Raw genomic sequence first — 18,123 nt, 5'->3', positions numbered from 1 at the left:
CTCTCTCTCTAAAAAAAAAAAAAAAAGACCAAGGGGCGCCTGGGTGGCGCAGTCGGTTAAGCGTCCGACTTCAGCCAGGTCACGATCTCGCGGTCCGTGAGTTCGAGCCCCGCGTCAGGCTCCGGGCTGATGGCTCGGAGCCTGGAGCCTGTTTCCGATTCTGTGTCTCCCTCTCTCTCTGCCCCTCCCCCGTTCATGCTCTCTCTCCATCCCAAAAATAAATAAACGTTGAAAAAAAATTTTTTTTTAAAAAAGCATGGGACTCTTGATCTCAGCTCAGGTCTTGATGTCAGGGTCATGAGTTCAAGTCCCGCCTTGGGCTCCACACTGGGCCCAGTTCCTCCTGGAACTGCTCCAGCACCGCCTGGGGCTCCAGGCCTGAGAAATACTTCTCATGATGCCCCAAGGCCACCTGAGAGGAGGGGAGAGAGGTGAATCGGCCCGGGGCCCCTTGGCCAACAAGAGCACCGCCCCTCCAAGCCGGTCCTCCCCGGGACCCAGGCATCTGCCTCCAACCGTGACGGGCTGGCATCCGCCACGGAACTCTATGAAGGTGCTCTGCTTACGGGCCCGGTGGGCGTGGAGCAAGGAGACCACTGTGTCCTTCTCTGTCGCGTCCTTGGAGACGGGCGGGGGCCTCCGCGTGGTGCGCGGGCCATTAGGGACCCAGCAAAACCCGTCCGGCTGCGAGCACCGGAGCCACTCAGGAACCCAGGCTGGCGAGCCACGAGTTCGTTTCCCTGTCTTCTACGGCCCAGGAGCCCCTGGGGTCTGACCGCAGCGGGTTACCTGGCCCAGGTGGGCAGAGAAGCATGCTGACCGGTGCACGTGAAGATACACACGGTGACAAAGCGGCAGAGCTGAGCCCGGGAGTCTAAGGAGACAGGGAACCTGGGTGACACGAAAGACAAGTGAGGCTTCGAGCGCGGGACACGAGAGACCTCCGTGAAAAGTACCTGGAGACACAGAGAAGAGCCGTCTGTGCTCATGGCCCCTGGAGTCCACGGCTTCCCGCATGGCGTGTACTCAGATGTTTATGCCCCGAGAGGAACGTGTCTGGTTCCAGAAGCAGTCCCAGTGCGTGAGGGCAGGGAAGGCTGCACGGGAGGGCGAGGCAGAAGGGGCGGGAGTGTCGGGAGGGCTCGCTGGGATTTCTGGAAGCCCCTCCGGGGCTCCCCGGGATCCTCAGGGAAGCCGGGGTGGGGAGGGGTGGGCTACGACGTTGTGAGAGGGTGCGGCTTCCTGACACGCGGGTGGGCAGGGAGGGTCTGTGCTCACCCCCGGTCCGGGGCTCCCTGTAGCCCGGTCTCCGTGATCTCTCCGCACCAGGCCCGCACCTCTGGGTCCCCCTCACCGGCTGACGAGTCCCCACAGCCCGAGGGCGTCCAGCCACAGAGCAAAGAGCCCGCCGTCAGCCAGGCCAGGCGTCAGGAGGGCGGAGGGAGCGGAGCGGTGGGTCAGGCAAGCTGTGGCCCTCAGGAGAATGTCGTCCACGTGGCCCCACTCCCGGTGCTCAGCGCCCGAGGACCCCCCCCCCCCCGGATGCACCAGGGTGAGCCGCGTCAGAGGGCAGGGAGATCAGGGTCAGACTCCGGGTCGGCGGGCCTGCTCAGGCCCCTCGAAGGAGAAGACCGACTCAGGTGCGAGGCCGACCAGGGAGAGGCCTTCGTGGAGGACAGGGTCGGCCAGCGACCCTTGGGACTTCCCTCTTTGCCCGTGGCTCTCCATACCAGACAGAAATCCCCCGTGTGGAGACAAGACTCTCCCGGGCCAGGCTGCTGATGTCCGTGGTGTGGCACGGGGGGATCAGGAGCTGATTGGGGAAGAGGGAAGCGGGGCGTTAGCAGGGACCCCAGGACCCCCCCGCGGGGAGAGGAAATCCAAGGGCCGGGGATAGAGAAGCAGGGACAGGACGGGCCTCCCTGAAAATCACAGACTCCCCGGGGACTGGGTCCAGTCAGGCTAAGATCGGGGAAAAGCGAGGTGCGGGGCCGTCTTCCCAAGGCCTCCCGAGGTCAGGGGTTTTAGACGTTCACCCGTGTGCGCGGTCTCATGTAATTTTTAAGAATTCCGGGAACCCTCGTCTCACGCCACGAAAGTTCACGTTTCCCACGCACAGAACTATACCTCTTGCCTCTGTCTCTGCTCCAGGAAAGGATCTCTGCTCCCGCCAGAAGCCAATCTCTCCTTCTCTACGGCCTTCCCTGGGATGTCACTCCTGCAGTCTGTCCCTCTCCGTCTCTTCTTCACCCTCCCCTGCCCTTCTCCTCCCTCCTCCTCCCCTTCCCTCTGTCTCCCTTTCCTTCCCCAGTCCTTCCCCCTCCTTTTCTGCCCCACTTCCCCCCTCCCTCCCCCTCCTTCCCTTCCCTCTTCTCCTCCCCCTCCCTCCTTTCCCCCTCCCTCCCCTTCTTTCTCCTCCCCCTCCCTCCTTTCCCCCTCCCTCCCCTTCTTTCTCCTCCCCCATCTCCCTCTCTTTCCCCAATCCCTCCCCTCTCCTCCCTCTCCATCTCTCCCTCCCTCCTTCCCTTTCCCCATCCTCTACCTCCTCTCCCTTCTGCCTCTCTCTCTCTCTCTCTCTCTCTCTCTCTCTCTCTCACACACACACACACACACACACACACACACACACACTTAATCCTGGACACCCTGAGAGAAAGCCCTGACCTCACCCCCCTCCCCCCCCCCCCACTTTCCAGCAGCTTCCCTGATTCTCACTTCCCTCCCACAGCGAGTCATCTTACAAGAGTCGGCCTGTATCGCCTGCCCTTCCCCTGGGACGTAGCACATCGGCCGTGGCCTCCGTGCTAACTGCCCGAAGGTGACTCCTCCGTCATTTCGTTGGCTTCGCAGCAGCATCTAACACAGGTGATCACGCCTCCCTCTTGAAACGCTCTCTCCTCTTGGCTGCCGTGACATCGTGCCTTCGGTCTCCCTCCCACCCCAGTGGGCGTCCCTTCTTTGCTCCTTTTCTTACCTCACTCCTTCCTCTCGAGCTATAAGGGCCGAAGCTTGATTCTTCCGTGCACCGAGCAGCACAGCGTCCTGTCATCTGTTCTCACCTCCCTTTTCTCCCACCTGACACTGCGGTCACCCACACCCTACTCCTCGGTCGCCCCTAATGTCAGCCGTGCGTGACGTACCCCACCGCCCCCCGCAGACATCTCTCACTGGAACGCCCCAGCCCTCATCATCCCCTGGCAACCTCCTCACTCCAAATTTCCCCAACGCCTTTGTAAAACGCTTTCCCCAGCCCCGGGTGTGGTGGTTCTGTAACACGCTGTGCGCGTGTGCGTGCACAGAAGCTAAGATCGCTACTGGCCTCACCTACCACGAGCTCAGACTCCACAGAGATGCTTCCCGAGTGCCGTACTCAGGAGAGATGCCGAAATAGCTTGCAGGCAGGGTGCGGGCCGGGCAGGGTCCTCACTGTGGCCACAGGGGTCACCTCGGCCATCAAGGGTCCCCGCGGCAGGTGTGACTGTAGCTGGGACAGCTGGAAATGGGAGCCGCGGACCCAGGTCTTGGCCAGCAGCCAGGCCACGCGGGGACCGGAGGGCAGGAACAGTGGGGCAGGGGCATCCGTGGCGCGGTGGCTGAAGCCAGAGCAGGAGAGAGAGTGGGGCCTCGGGGCCTGTGCGTCGGAGCCCCTAAAGGAGATCCGTGTCTGTGAAAGACTCGCTGGGCGACGGTGGGCAAGAGTCCCGGTCGGGCTGGAGCGTCAGCATGACCAGAGGGGCCGCCACACCCTGTTGTCTTAAGACGACGTTCGGCTTGACCCCATCCGGCAGGGAGAAGTCGGCTTCAGACAGAGATCCAGCCTGCGGGGTGGGGAGCAGGGATAGATCAAGGGCTTGGGGTCGGTTCCGGCCCGCCTTTATTTCATTGGCAACGGGCTTCCTTCCTCTCCCCTCCGACACCCCTCCCTTTCCCCACAGCCAAAGCCCCTTGGACGCAAGGTTTCCACGCCCAGTGTCCCCCCCCCATCAGAGTTGGAGCCCCCTGAAGTGAACGTCCTGGTTTTCGGCCACACCGTCTGCCCCCACAACCAAAGTCCTCCCTATCACCCACCCCCCCTCCAGGTTTTAGCCAAACTTAGCACAAAATAGTTCCTTTATGGGGCGCCCGGGGGCTCAGTCGGTTAAGCGCCTGACTTCAAGTCAGGTCATGACCTTAAGGTTTTTGGGTTCGAGCCCCGCGTTGGGCTCTGTGCTGACAGCTCGAGCCTGGAGTCTGCTTCGGATTCTGTGTCTCCTGTTCTCTCGGCCCTTCCCCTGCTTGTACTCTGTCTCTGTCTCAAAAATAAACATTAAAAGAATTCTTAAAAAAGAGTCCCTTTTTCCTCCCCTCCAAAAAGCTCCATAGCTCCAGCTCCCTCCGGGGCTTTGTTCGGTCTCCCTTTCCCTCCGGCTTTTCCTGAAGCCTGAGACGCATCTAACGAAGGAAGAAGACGGGAAAGAAAAGAAAGGGATGCCAGGGGCAGGCGTTAGCTCCGCGCTTCTTGACCAGGGGGACTTTCGTCCCCACTCCCGCCCCAGAGGATGTTCGGCAGTGTCTGGAGTCATTTGGGGTCGTCGAGCCGGGGTGAAGGATGCTGCTAGCACCTGATTCTGCAGTGCCCGGACCCTGCCACGAACAGGACACCCCCGCGGCCTCGGAGAAACCCTGAGTGCAGACGGAGGAGGGTATAGATTAAAGAGGTTGGTGGGAGAACTGAGGGAGGGGCGGCAGCTGGGGGTGAGCACAGGGAGCGCACCGGGGTTCGGGCTCTTCCGACCCCGGAGGCACCAGCAGCCGCTCTGGGAGGCTGGTGCCGCCTCGGGAGCATGGGGTTTGCGCCCTTGAGGAGCTGGTACCCAAAGAAGGCGTCCTCCTTCCCTGAACTTCGAGCCCGCTCTGAAGACATCCGTTCCGAAGCCTGCGGGGAGCCCCGAGCTCCTGATCCGCTAGCGTACCCCCTCCCTCCGGTCTCCCCGTCTTCTTTCGGAGCCCTGGGTTGGAAAGGTGCACACAGGTCTGGGGACTTTGCGGCAACTGACCGGCCAGGGGAGTCCCTGCGCGCGGGGATGCTCTTTTGAAGTCTTCCGGTCTTTTAACTGGATGTGTGAGGTCCAGGGAACCCTCGAGGCCAAGCCCTCCAGCCTGCGGAAAGAATGGCGGTGCCGGGAGACCAGGAAGGGCCCCTGCTTTGCGTCCCGGGGAGCAGGTGCCCACCCTCCCCCGGGCGCTTTCGCCGGCAGACCCTGAAGTCAAAATCCTTATCCTCCAGGAATCTCTGGTTCCTGGGGAGGTCACACTGCGTCCTCCCGGCCACCGGCAGGATTGGGCCGTCTTTCCGGGAGCCCCACCTGGAGGAAGGACACGGGTCAGGAAGGAATCGGGGATCAGTGGGGGCTGGGGGTTCCTCGGGCTCGGTGGGGGATGGGGGTGGGGGCTCACCGGTACACCTTCTTTCTCTCCTGGAGTTCCTGCTCCCGCTGCGCCTTAAGGAAGTCCTGGTGGTCGTCGCTCAAGGTCCGGGCTGGGGGACGGGGCACGAGCACAGGCCTCCCTGGACCCGGGTCCGCGCCGGCCCCGCCCTTCTGCCTGTCCCCTCTCCGGCGTCATGGCGACCCCACCCCCGCGTGCCGCCCCCCACACCCTCACCGGTGCCCTCGGGCAGGCAGACGACCTGGTCGCCCCGCACCCGGCGGTAGCAGGGGAAGCGGGCCTCGCCCTGGGTCCCGGGCCGCGCAGAGATCCGTTCGCAGAACCAGGCGTCGTCCAGCAGGATTTTGCGCAGCTTCGCCAGCAGGAGGCGCCCCAGGTGCACGGGGACACTGACCTCGAACTCCGTCTGCGGCGGGACCGGGAGCGGGCTCGGACGCGGGCTCGGACCCGGGCTTGCGGGTCTTGCCGCCGGGGAGACGGCCCACCTTCCCTCCGAGCCGACCCGGACAGACCGCGCAGGACTGCAGGGCACCGGGCTCCGGACGCCTGCCCGGTCCCCCCGCCGTGTCCCCCCCGCACCGCCCAGCCCCTTTCCGGGGACCTCCCCACCGCCCGGCCTCCTCCCCCGGACCCCCAGTGCCCCGCGGGCTGCGCACCGACCTCACTGCGCACGGGCCACAGCTTCTTGCCCAGGTCGGCCTCCCCCTGTTCGCCCACGAGCCACAGCTGCACCAGGTTTCTGGAACCCGCCAGGAGCGAGTCCCTGGTGACCACGCGGATAGCGTACTTGCCCGTCGCGCCCGGACCTGGAGGGCACCTGGGGGGAGAGCTGCGATTAAATAGATCCGAGGTCCAGCCGCTCCCCAACCCCAGAAAGCCACACCCAGACCTGTGTCCCTGCGAGGTTGGGGGGGGGGGTGCGGTGGGGGGGGGGGTGGTCCGGCTCCCAGGGTCTCGACCTCCCACCCACTGGCTCCTCTCCGCCAACACAGGTGCCCCCCTACCGTCCCCGGAGAAGGTGCACCCTGGTCTACCTGCAAACGTTCCCGATGCCAGTTCTACGCTCTGCCCAGAGCTGAAGGCGCTGACCACGGGCCACCCAGATATGGCGAATAAATAAGATGACAACAGACAGTGGAGCGAGGGAGGTTCGACGTGCAGGGGGCTGTTTTCAGGGGAACGTGAGTAAACCATCTTGACAAGGATCCCGAGTGACAGTGCAGGACGAGTACACGGTGCTGGGCAGGCAGAGGCCGTGGCTTGGTTGTCCAGACTCCCGGGCAAGAGGAGGAGTCGGGAACTCCCCTTCAAGTCCAGTCCTGAAGCCTCCGTGGGGCTTTCCCCACACGGGCTCTTCGGGGCCAGCACCGTATTGCAGGTGCCATCGGCCCGCTCCCGTCCCAGCAGTGTCGGCTGCCCCTCTGCCTCCCCACGTGTGGGTCTCGGGGGCCTCCTTAGAGAAGCCGCTGTCACAGGTCCACATCCCTCCTAGCTTCCTTCTTGGGAGGCTCACTTCCGTCCGACCCCTCCAGCGCCCCGGCTCACCACAGGCTTCCCTCCCCCTTTCCTGGACCTTCCGCTCTGCCGTGACCCAAAGGCCTCGAGTCCACGGGCTTCTGCTTAAACACTGCCTCTGTTTCTGCATGTTGAATTAGTCGGTTGGCCAACATCAGAAGGGGATCAAGAGAGAATCAAAAAGTATTGACACAAACCTGAAACGCGTTGATCTAAAGCGAAACCGTAAATGAACAGCCACGCACGAGTGTTTTCGTATCGGGTGGGAGTTTTCGGAGCGTGGGTCCTTAAGACGACCTTCCCTGGGTCTTTCTTGTGTAGACCACAGCCAGATGAGTTGACATCTGTTTAAAAGGGAGCTCGAAACGAAAGGTTTTTGTAGGGAAAAGACGAAATTCGGTGACCCTCCAGATCTTTACAGGTTTCCTCACACCTACAGCTGTCTTGCCTCCTTCTAATCACTAAATTCAGTGATTTATTTTTATTTAATTTTTTTGAGAGGGAGAGAGAGAGAGCACACGCAGGGCAGAGGGGCAGAGAGAGAGAGAGAGAGAGAGAGAGAGAGAGAATCTTAAGCAGGCAAGTCGCCCTCCCTTGACCCCCCTCCCACGACCTGAGCCGGGATAAAAGAGACGCTTCACCGACTGAGCCACCCAGGCACCGCTTGACGCTTGACGGTGATTTTTAAATGATCCTTGTTCACAGAGGCGTAAGTCAGTCGAGCTGGGTTTTCATAAAAGCAATACCTTTTGTTTACCCGTTTCACGAGTTTGTAAATTGCAAGTGACGGTAACAAGCAGGAGCGACAGAAACGCTCACACGATTCTTGACAAACAGAAGGCTCCCCGGCGGGTGCCTCCGAGCCAGGCGTGTGGGAACGAGGCTTCCGGCACAGTGTGGCCCCGGCGGCCCTGCCCCCGACGCTCAGCGTCGGTCACCTGATGAGCCGGTTCGGTGTAGACGATTTGGAAGCTTCCTTGCAAAATCCACTCGTTTTCTGAGGCTACCTCGTCCGCTGCAGCCACCCCTCCCGACACTCAAGAATCGGGGACCGCGAGCCATCCCGACACTCGCCACCGCGCAGCACGTCCCCGGGGGCCTCTCTTCTGCAGCTCACGCAGTCGCCAGTAAGCCCTCTTTTCTTCCCCCCCCCCCCAAACCGGAAGCACTCTCCTCTCCTCCGCATCGACTCCAACCGCTGACAAACCCCACCTCCGCTCCGCAACCTACCGTTCCCCTCCAGAGCCTCAACCTCCATTTCGGGAAGAACCTTCTTGCTCTCTGGCAACGCGTTCCCTCCGCCAACTCGGCTTCCAGATCCCTACGGGTCACATCTCAGTTGCCCCCCCGCCCCCGACCCGAGCACAATTTACACGCCACGTATAATCCCTCAAAACTCGCCTGCAGTATCACTCTTCCTGCCTTTGGACTGTGGGTTCTCCTCCATCCTCCGACGGGGGCCGGGAGGAAATTCCGGTGCAGTCGCTCCTCAGAGGCTCCTGTGCCTCCCACCACCTGTTGCTCGTGCAGGGTAGGATGGTCTGCAGGCCCAGCGCTTGGCTCTTGGAGCAGTGCTCAGCTGCCGGCTGGTGTTGTCGAAAGAACTCCTAGGACGGCAGCCAGCTTTCCTCAGTGCAATATCCCGACGCCGTTTTCAGCTACATGTGCCACCGTTTGGCCTGGAAGAGAAACCCGTAGTCCCTGGGCTTCTGCCCTTCATGTGGGGCCACGGGGCTCTGAGGCCCTCCGCCGTACCCTTTCAGGACGGATGAGTTGGCAACGGCCCCATCTTCCCCCAGGTTCAAATATATTAAGATTCTTTCAGGCCTTCTGGGAACTCTTTACTAGATCCGAAAGGCCCCAGTAAGATTCCTCCAATCCCAAGGCCTCCAGACCAATAGCAAACACGGGTTTCTCTCTTAAAATATGCCTCCAGGGGCGCCTGGGTGGCTCAGTCGGTTGAGCATCCGACTTCGGTTCAGGTCACGATCTCACGGTGTGTGGGTTCGAGCCCCGCGTTGGGCTCTGTGCTGACAGCTCGGAGCCTGGAGCTGCTTCGGATTCTGTGTCTCCCTCTCTCTCTGCCCCTCCCCTGCTCATGCGCGCGCTCTCTCTCTCTCTCTCTCTCTCTCAAAAATAAACATTAAAAAAATTTTTTTTAAATATGCCTCCAAATTCAGAAGACAAATTGCTCCCTGTTCTTCCCCAAAATGGAGAAGGACAACTTAAAATGGCAACACCCTGGGCCCCTGGGCAGTCAGAAACTTACGCGAACTTTTATCTCACTCTCCTCCACGCCAGCGATGGCACCAGGAGATTCTCATTCTGCTGGCCTCCCTCGCATCAGCCAAGCACCCAACAAAAGACAGAGGACGCATTTAAATTCGGGTAAGTGGAGGACAGCTTATTAACAAAGGGACAGCTGGGGGCGCCTGGGTGGCGCCGTCGGTTGGGCGTCCGACTTCAGCCAGGTCACGATCTCGCGGTCCATGAGTTCGAGCCCCACGTCGGGCTCTGGGCTGATGGCTCGGAGCCTGGAGCCTGTTTCCGATTCTGTGTCTCCCTCTCTCTCTGCCCCTCCCCCGTTCATGCTCTGTCTCTCTCTGTGCCAAAAATTAAAAAAAAATTTTTTTTTAATTAAAAAAAAAACCAAAAACAAAAACAAAGGGACAGCTGGCGAAGGAAGGGTAGGGTGTGACACAACCCCAGAGGAGACAGCACGGAGCCTGCTTGGGATCCTCTCTCTCCCTCTCTGCCCCTTTCCTTTTTTTTTTGTGCGCGCTCCCTCTCTCAAAAACAAAAAACAAATCGAACAAACAAAACCACTACAAAGTGGGTCTAGGGGCACAAGAGGAATTTATCCAGAACATTCCCTTTATAGCAGACATCTTTACAAGAGCTTCTCTCACACCCGACTCTCACCCTGGCCTTAGAGACAACACCACCCTGCCTCTCATGTTGGTGAGAAGAAAGGAAATAGTTCCCTCCAAAACGCCAAACTCCACGGAATACTAGTGACTTGTTCTATCAGTCTTCTTTTTATATTGATCAGAATGGGGTGGTTGATAATAGAGCCATTTGAAATTTTTTTTAAATTTCATTTGAGAGAGAAAGAGAGAGAGCAAGCACAAGTGGGGGGGGCAGAGGGGGAGAGAGGGGGAGAGAGGGAGAGAGAGATTGATTCTTAAGCAGGGTCAACGCTCAGTGTGGAGCCCAACGTGGGGCTCGATCTCACAACCCTGGGATCTTGACCTGAGCTGAAATCAAGAGTCAGACACTCAACTGACTGAGCCACCCACCCGCCCCATAATGGAACCATTTTTGAACTGACGTCTTTAGTAAGCTCTACGTGCGGTGGAAAAATCGAGGTGGAGCGGGGGGCTAGCGAGGGTCCGGCAACAAGGCGCTTGGTTAAGCGCTCACTCGGGGCTCGTACCACATGACCACGAAGGCCGCGGCTCTGGGAGACGTAACAGCCGCCTTTGAGAAGAGCAGTCTAGTCCAAGGTCCCCCCCGCCAACGGAAAAGCACCGGACTTCCGTGGCTCCACGATGGTGCGCTTCTCGACGACAGTCAGTGATCTGGGACCACTGGCGCCAAAGCGAGAAACTGACTGTGAGTCTGAACGAACGGTGGCGTCCAAATCACCTCGGCACCTGGTTTCTGACAGCAAGGTTCGTACCCGACCGTGAAAGCAGAGAGCCTGGCAACCAAAGAGGGTATCTGGGTGGAAGAAGAGATCTTAGGGCGCTGTCTCCCCAGACATTACCCCGTCTCCGTTTGTGTCCCTAGTGATGACCAAAGGCATCAGGGTATTTCCCTGCCACGTCATTTCCACGCCACGCGATCTCCACCACTGGACGGGAATCCAGCATGTGAGCCTATGACGGTGACGTCTCGGGACTGGACCCCCGTGCTGTTTTGTACTTCCCATTGATGGCCCGAAGTCAAGGCGATAAAGCCAAGAGGTCAGCAGAGACGCGTGGAGGTGCCGGGCTCGATGCTAAGACACTTCAACTCCACTTGGCCAGTAAGTCTCTGACGATGGCCCGTGTGCCAAATAGTACGCTAAATTTCTGTGTGGATTTCTCTGTGAATTTCTTTCTCAGGGAGAGGAATCGTGGGGAAGATCGTTAAACACATATACAGTTAAAGATATACGGGTAGATAGAGATCTACTCTACAGATATAGATCTACAGATACGTATATCTATCTATCTGTGGAAAGAATACAGAATTTTTTCTCCCCGGCACAGGAGCACGGGTATGCCTGCCAAGAGACCACCATGCTACTTCGCCTTCAGCAAATATCCCCTTTGGGGGAAAACCTACAGCTACCCGTTACCTCCAGTTAGAAAATATGAATCAAAAACCTAACGTTAAACTTGTCAGGGGGACTTTGGGAATCTCCGTCCTCACCGCCGCGACATCTTTAGGCAACGGGAAAGTCCTCCACGTTAAACAGGGTTAAATCGTGTCCAGACGAGGCCATCTGCTTTGAGTGACGTCTAAAGATTTGAGACCATCTCAAGGGAAGAACCTCAGGGTGCGAGATGAGGGGGGAAGCCGGAGTGGTGGTTAAGGGCACAAGCTTTTGAGCCAGACACGCTCGAGTCCAATTCCGGCCCCGCCTCTAACTTGTGACCGCGCGACCCATGACACGTTACCGAGCTTCTCAGAGTCTCTGCGTCCTCAGCTACGAAATAAAAACAATCACACCGACATCATAAAGCTGCTTGGACACTGAAAGGGTTACCGTGGAAACTGCTCTTAACGCAATATGTGATGTTTAAGATGCATTCAACAAAGGGGCACCTGGGGGGCTCAGCTGGCTAAGCGTCCAACTCTTGGTTTCAGCCCTGGTCGTGATCTCACCGTTGTGAGATCGAGCCCCACGTCGGGCTCTGCACTGAGTACGGAGTCTGGTTGGGATTCTCTCTCCCTATCTCTCTGCCCCTCCCCTGCGCGTGCTCGCTCTCTTTCAAATATTTTTTTTAAAAAAGAAGCATTCGGCAAATGGTAAAGGTCATCATTACACACAAAGAAACCCCGAGATTTAAAGAGGAAGCAGGGCTTGCGACTGAAGCCAAAGGAGACCAATACCGGGCACGTGTGGACCCGTCTGAAGTCATCAATTGCAATGGCTGTCGTGTCATGGCTTTGTGAAAGGGCAGGTCCGAAGTGAAACTATATTGAAGGCAGGGATGTTCTGCACTATTTAGGTGAGTTTTAGGGTCCTACGGTCAGGGCTTTCAGACCTTTAACAATTAGCACAGTTTCTCAAATTTCTCAAAATTAACAAAATGCATAAAGATGTACGGTTAAGAGAGACAGAGCGTGGGACCTATCACAGAGCTGGAGAGATCATAGGAAAGACTTCAGATTCTATTTCCACAGACTTCCATCTAAAATTGACTTGTCTGGGGCGCCTGGGTGGCTCAGTCGGTTAAGCGTCCGACTTCGGCTCAGGTCACAATCTCGCGGTATGTGAGTTCGAGGCCCGTGTTGGGCTCTGTGCTGACTGCTCAGAGCCTGGAGCCTGTTTCAGATTCTGTGTCTCCCTCTCTCTCTGACCCTCCCCCGTTCACACTCTGTCTCTCTCTCAAAAATAAATAAACGTTAAAAAAAAAAATTTAAAAATAAAAATAAATAAAAATAAAAAAATAAAATTGACTTGTCTGACAGGGCGGAGCCTGCTCGGGATTCTCTCTCTCTCCCTCTCTCTGTCTGCCCTTCCTCGCCCACCCCCAAAAATAAATAAAAAAATAAAAATAAAAAGGGCAGCACACCGCATAATTCCAACTATATGACACTCTGGAAGAAGCAAAATCGCAGAGACAGAAGATGGGTGGTTGCCAAAGAGGCCGTGGTGGAGGCAGGCAGGATGAATAGGGGGAGTTTAGGCCAGTGAGACCAATCTGTAGGATACCGTCGAGGAATACACGTCATCACACCCTTGTCAAAACCTTATAACTGTAACACCAAGAGTCAACTTTAACGTAAGCTATGGACTTTCGCCAATTCTTATATCAGTTACGATAGTCGCTTCAGTTTAGTTACTGTATCAGGATCAGGTCAATGATTGTAACAAATGTACAATATCACTGCAAGGTACATTATGTATTATTAATAATGTGTAACATTAATAGGAAAACTACACACAAGATGGGGGAGCAGAGATGTGTTGGGAACTCTCTGTACTGTCTACTCAATTATTTTCTGTAAATCTAAGACTGCTCTAAAAACTAAAGCCGATTATTTTTTTTTAAAACCATGGGGCGCCTGGGTGGCGCAGTCGGTTAAGCGTCCGACTTCAGCCAGGTCACGATCTCGCAGTCTGGGAGTTCGAGCCCCGCGTCGGGCTCTGGGCTGATGGCTTGGAGCCTGGAGCCTGTTTCTGATTCTGTGTCTCCCTCTCTCTCTGCCCCTCCCCCGTTCATGCTCTGTCTCTCTCTGTCCCAAAAATAAATAAACGTTGAAAAAAAAAATTTAAAACCTAATGGGAGGGGCGCCTGAGTGGCTCGGTCGGTTGAGCGTCCAACTTCAGCTCAGGTCATGATCTCACGGTTCACAAGTTTGAGCCCCGCGTCAGGCTCTGTGCTGACCGCTCGGAGCCTGGAACCTGCTTCGGATTCTGTGTCTCCCTCGCTCTCTGCCCTTCCCCTGCTCACACTCTGTCTCTCTGTCTCTCAGACATTAAAAAACAAAAACAAAACCTTAATGGGAAGAAAGATGTATACGAGTCCAAGACGTGTGGGCCATAAATAAACAAAGGCCAGATTCCCTCGAATTTCAGCCCCTCATGCCACGCTGCCTTCAGTCCTCCCAGAGACCTGTTTCGTCACTGTTACTGACTCCTGCTCCCGCCTCACAGAGGGATTCCCAACACCTGTTTGCCTTCCCCCGGGAGAATCAATGATGCGTCTGGACGGTATGCACCGGGCGTTTACGGCCCATCTCCCCCACCCCACGCCCAACCTTAATGCAGAGGGCTAGAGGTCAGAAAAAATCAAAGAGAATTTCTAGTATTGGGGAACACCCCTTCAGCCAACCTGAAGGAGAGAGATTTTCTGCTCCAAGGGTTTCGTTTGGTTGGTTGGTTGATTGGTGTTTTGCTCCAAGGTTTGACCACATCACCACCCCTGGTTCTTTCTAGCTTGAACACTTCTCGTACCAGAGAAAATTTCTTTCTGTCTGACACTTGCAGATCTTGTGGTCAAAGTGGTCTCCCCATGCAATACTCTTGAATAATTTCCACTTACTTAAGTCTGGATTTGTTTTCATTTGACAACGATATTGGCAAAGGGGTCCTTTTCCTAAACTGTATTAGATACTAAGTAACTTCACTCTGAAGGTCCATGTGGCTTAACTGTGGCCAATCCTCTTTTAATCTTCATGTCTCGAAGTACAAGTTACATATATAAAGGTGGATTGTTACCAGGGTACAACCTGATGGCTTTCTCAGGCTGGACGCACTCATATCTAATCAGCACCCAGATAAAAGGGAAAAACAATCACCATGGAAAATGACCAGTCCCCCAGAAGCCTCTCATGACCCCTCCCGGTCAGTACCCTCCTCCAAAGGTAACCACTGTTCCGACCTGCGGCACCATGGATTCGTTTTGCCTGTTTCCGTACTTTGTATAAAGTTGCAGCATCCGTACTCTTTCCCGTCTGATTTCTTTTGTTCAACAATGTGTTTGTGAAATTCGTTCCCGTGGTTGCTCATTAGTTGTTCTTTCATTCTCGTGACTGCGTGGCATTCTTTTGTGCAAATTTGCCATCACTAATCCCATTCTTTAAAAAAAATTGTTTTAGGGGCGCCTGGGTGGCTCAGTCGGTTAAGCGTCCGACTTCAGCTCAGGTCACAATCTCGCGGTCCGCGAGTTCGAGCCCCACGTCGGGCTCTGGGCTGATGGCTCAGAGCCTGGAGCCTGTTTCCGATTCTGTGTCTTCCTCTCTCTCTGCCCCTCCCCCGTTCATGCTCTCTCTCTGTCCCCAAAATAAATAAACGTTAGTGACTCCCCCGTAAACAGAGCCAGACCACTCGGAGAGAAAGCCACGGGCCCTTCCTGCGCACATAAAGCTTCCGTGCTGCCTTTTTATTTTTGATGTAGCCAGATGGTTCCTTCATCTCACAAGCAGTTTTTCTCACTTTTCCGCAAATATTGTTTTAGTCCCATTTGTTATCTTTTCCTTGGGTGCGGAACGCAGACGACCCCCACATCCGTGTGTCCGGCGTGGATCTTTCCCCGAGCTCCGGACACCCACCCGCGTCTCCGCCCAGGACCCAGTAACTCGCCAAACTGATTTTCGAGACCTTAGTGGTATCTCCCCTCAACCCCGTGGTCCCCCTCTCGGCAGTCACTGCCCTCATCCCTACTGACGTTTGGGACTCTGCCATTTCCCCAGACACTCATTCCAGGAGTTTCCGGTTGACCGGCACGTCTCCAACTCTCCTTCCTCTCCCGCCACCCGTCACCAAGCCACTTGATTCGGCCCCCACCGTGTTTCTCACACCCGTTCCCCCTCACCTCTCCCTCAGTAGCATCTCCCATTTGGAGGGCTGAGGTACCGTCATAATTGGCCTTTCCCGTTCCACTACCTTTCCCCAGTCGCCAAACTTCTGCCAAGTTAAACTTCCGAACCGACCTGATGACGCTTCCATTCCTCAGAAATCAACGCTGGCTCCCTGCCATGGCGACCTTCCAAATAATGCCCAGATTAAGCTTCCCATACCTCAGGGGTTCTTAACTACAAAAAGTAATACATAGAGTTCCTGGGAAGGTGGTGGCAATAGGTTTTGGATCTTCCTGAATAGTCACATAAAAACAGAACACAGAAAATTCTCACACAAAAAGCAGACAGCCACCTAAAACCAGACCAAACAACAAATCAAAACTATAATAAGATTATCATCTCACACCCGTTAGGCAGCTATTGTCAAAAAGACAAGAAAACAATAAGTGTTGGTGAGAAAGGGGCACCTGGGTGGTTCAGTCCGTTAAGCACCCGACTTTGACTCGGGTCATGATCTCACAGTTCGTGAGCTTGAGCCCCGCGTCAGGCTCTGCGCTGATGGCATGGAGTCTGCTTGGGATTCTCTCTCCTCCTCCTCCTCCTCCTCCTCCTCCTCTTCCTCCTCCCCCGCTTGTGCTCTCTCTCAAATAACTAAACTTAAAAAAAATAATAATAAAATACAAGAATTCAGAAAATAAACGCACAACGCTGGTGTTGTCATCCTGCCCCGGACTGTAGTCACTAGGTGAGAATCCCCAGCCCAGCCATAACCCAGCCCTGAGCTCCTCTAGGGGCTGCAGGGAGGAGGTGTTCCAAAGTTCCCTGAGGCCCCAGCCGCTCGCCCCTTTCTCCGAATTTCTGCGCCCAAGGCAGGTCCCCTGTCCAGTACTGCCTGGCGGCCAGCAGGTGGCGCCCAAAGCCCCGTATGGGCCGCGGGGCGCAGGGGGCCGCGCAGGTACCCGCCGGAGGCAGAGAGCAAGTACCCAGAAAGGGGTGCTTTCCGCGGCCGTGCCTTCCGTCGCCCTCTCCGGCATCGCTAGGTCAGGAGGAGTCGGGGTGCGGGAGGAGGGTCGAGTGGGGTCGGGAGGAGTCGGGTGCGGGGGGAGGGCTGACCGGTACAGCTTCCTCCTCTCCTCCAGCTCGTGTTCCCGGCGCTGCCTGAACAGGCCCTGAGGGTCGTCCAGCACCGTGCGGCCTACGCGTGGGGAGGAGAGGTGGGCAGTGAGGCTCCTCCGGAGAGCCTCTCCCCTGCCCGCCAAGGACGCCTCCCCTGCCGGTCCTGCCCGCTGGCCCTGCCCCTTCAGCATCTTGCCCTCCCCCAGCCTCCGGCCGGCAGGTGTATCTCCAACAACCCGCCTCTTCCAGAACCGCCCCGAACCCCGATTTCCAGGTTCCAGCCCGCGCGCCCTGCCCCCTTTCCTCCGCTCCCCCCACCAGGCCTCCTCACACCCCCAGCCCCGCGCTCACCGGTGCCCTCGGGCAGTCTCAGGATGCCAGCGCCCTCCACCCAGCGGTAGCACGGGAACCTGAACTCGTCCCCACTGGCCCCGGGGCCCTGCACGACCGCCTGAAACTCCACTTCCTACGGGCGACAGGGGCTCAGCCACCGCGGGGCTCCCCAGAAGCAGCCCCGGGACTGAGCCCTGCCCGCGCCGGACGCCCTTCCTAGGGCCTCTGGGAAAGGCGCGCGAAAGGAGCCGCACAGCCAAGGAGGCGCGCACGGAGCAGGTGGCCCCACGACCCCACGCGGGTCGGGGTGAGGCGGAAGACACGAGACGGGGAGGTGCACCCCCTCCTCACTTCTTCCTCCCTGTAGTCACCGCGCCACGCGCCGCGCCCCGAGGGAGCGCCCCCGGGCGCGGGGACCACGGAGCAGAGCAGCAGGGGTGCCCTCGCCAGCGCCCCCAGGATGCAGCGGGCAGTCCCCGGCCCTGGCAGGCCTTCCGCACGACGTGCCTGCCGACTAGAGAGACCCCTCCAGGGGGCGGCGCTGGTTCGGGCCGCGCGGGAGAGGGAGAGGCGGGGAGGCGTGCCGCGCAGGGGTACCGGGAGACGGGGCCGAAGCGAGCCGAGCCCCGTCGTGGAGCTGGGGCTCAGGGCAGGGCTGTGGGGAGAGGGGCACGACCACACCGTGCAGCCTCGAGGGTAAGCCACGGGCGTTGGGCTGGTCCCGAGGACACACGGAAGCCACTCCCGTGTTCTGCGCGGGGGCACCTTTGAAGTGGGAACGTTTGGAGAACCGCTCTGGTGGTGGAAGGGCGGCCGGGGCGGGGTGGTGGAGGGCACGCAGGCGACTCGGGTTCAAGGCGGCCCCGGTGGGCGGGGGCGGGGCTCGGGGCCGAGAGGTCCGGGAGACAGAACTGACCGCGCGCACTCTCGGTTAGAGGCGGAGGAAGGGAAGCGGGGGGGGGGGGGGGGGGGGGGGGGGGGGGGGGGAGGGGGGGGCGCTCGGCGGGTCGGAGCCGGGCGAGTAGCAGGTGGATGGGGCGAGAGCAGGGAAAAGGCTGGGAAACGCGGGCTTCGAACCTCGGGCTTCCTCCCCGGCGCCTGCATCCCCGCCGGGTACCCGGGGAGGGCCCGCAGGTCCCCCACCTAGCGACGCTGCAGAAGGCTTGAAACGGCAGCTTTTAAGAACGGGGGACACGGGAGGACGGACGGCCT

At 58.0% G+C, this 18,123-nt stretch overlaps 2 protein-coding genes and 1 long non-coding RNA gene across 5 annotated transcripts; 1 reads left to right on the top strand and 2 right to left on the bottom strand.

Moving 5' to 3' along the window:
- Positions 1 to 237: 237 nt before the first annotated feature.
- Positions 238 to 1,093, bottom strand: LOC109494153 (polyunsaturated fatty acid lipoxygenase ALOX15-like). 2 transcript variants are annotated; one of them, XM_045044526.1, is made up of 4 exons: positions 957 to 1,093; positions 790 to 874; positions 567 to 684; positions 238 to 412 (listed from the first exon to the last, which is right to left on the bottom strand). In XM_045044526.1, exons 1-4 carry the CDS (start codon positions 1,015 to 1,017, stop codon positions 296 to 298), a joined length of 381 nt encoding a protein of 126 aa, XP_044900461.1. In that variant the 5' UTR covers positions 1,018 to 1,093; the 3' UTR covers positions 238 to 295. The 2 variants fall into 2 exon arrangements, with proteins under 2 accessions (XP_044900461.1, XP_044900459.1); XM_045044524.1 differs by having other exon boundaries at positions 790 to 989.
- Positions 1,094 to 4,453: 3,360 nt separating this feature from the next.
- On the bottom strand, positions 4,454 to 6,910 carry LOC105261158 (polyunsaturated fatty acid (12S)/(13S)-lipoxygenase, epidermal-type-like). Its single transcript, XM_045045030.1, has 8 exons — positions 6,776 to 6,910; positions 6,462 to 6,592; positions 6,088 to 6,256; positions 5,644 to 5,833; positions 5,437 to 5,518; positions 5,240 to 5,345; positions 5,037 to 5,139; positions 4,454 to 4,662 (listed from the first exon to the last, which is right to left on the bottom strand). Exons 1-8 carry the CDS (start codon positions 6,908 to 6,910, stop codon positions 4,595 to 4,597), a joined length of 984 nt encoding a protein of 327 aa, XP_044900965.1. The 3' UTR covers positions 4,454 to 4,594.
- Positions 6,911 to 8,080: 1,170 nt separating this feature from the next.
- Positions 8,081 to 11,368, top strand: LOC102901906. 2 transcript variants are annotated; one of them, XR_006589488.1, is made up of 5 exons: positions 8,081 to 8,741; positions 9,244 to 9,330; positions 10,282 to 10,616; positions 10,735 to 10,972; positions 11,199 to 11,368. It is a non-coding gene; the product is annotated as an uncharacterized LOC102901906 (long non-coding RNA). The 2 variants fall into 2 exon arrangements; XR_441795.4 differs by lacking the exon at positions 8,081 to 8,741 and having other exon boundaries at positions 9,039 to 9,330.
- The last annotated feature ends 6,755 nt before the right edge of the window (positions 11,369 to 18,123 follow it).

This window comes from Felis catus, chromosome E1 (assembly GCF_018350175.1).
Source record: "Felis catus isolate Fca126 chromosome E1, F.catus_Fca126_mat1.0, whole genome shotgun sequence".
NCBI lineage: Eukaryota > Metazoa > Chordata > Mammalia > Carnivora > Felidae > Felis > Felis catus.
The sequence above is the reverse complement of the archived record's forward strand: the minus strand, read 5'-3'. Positions and strand labels throughout refer to the sequence as shown.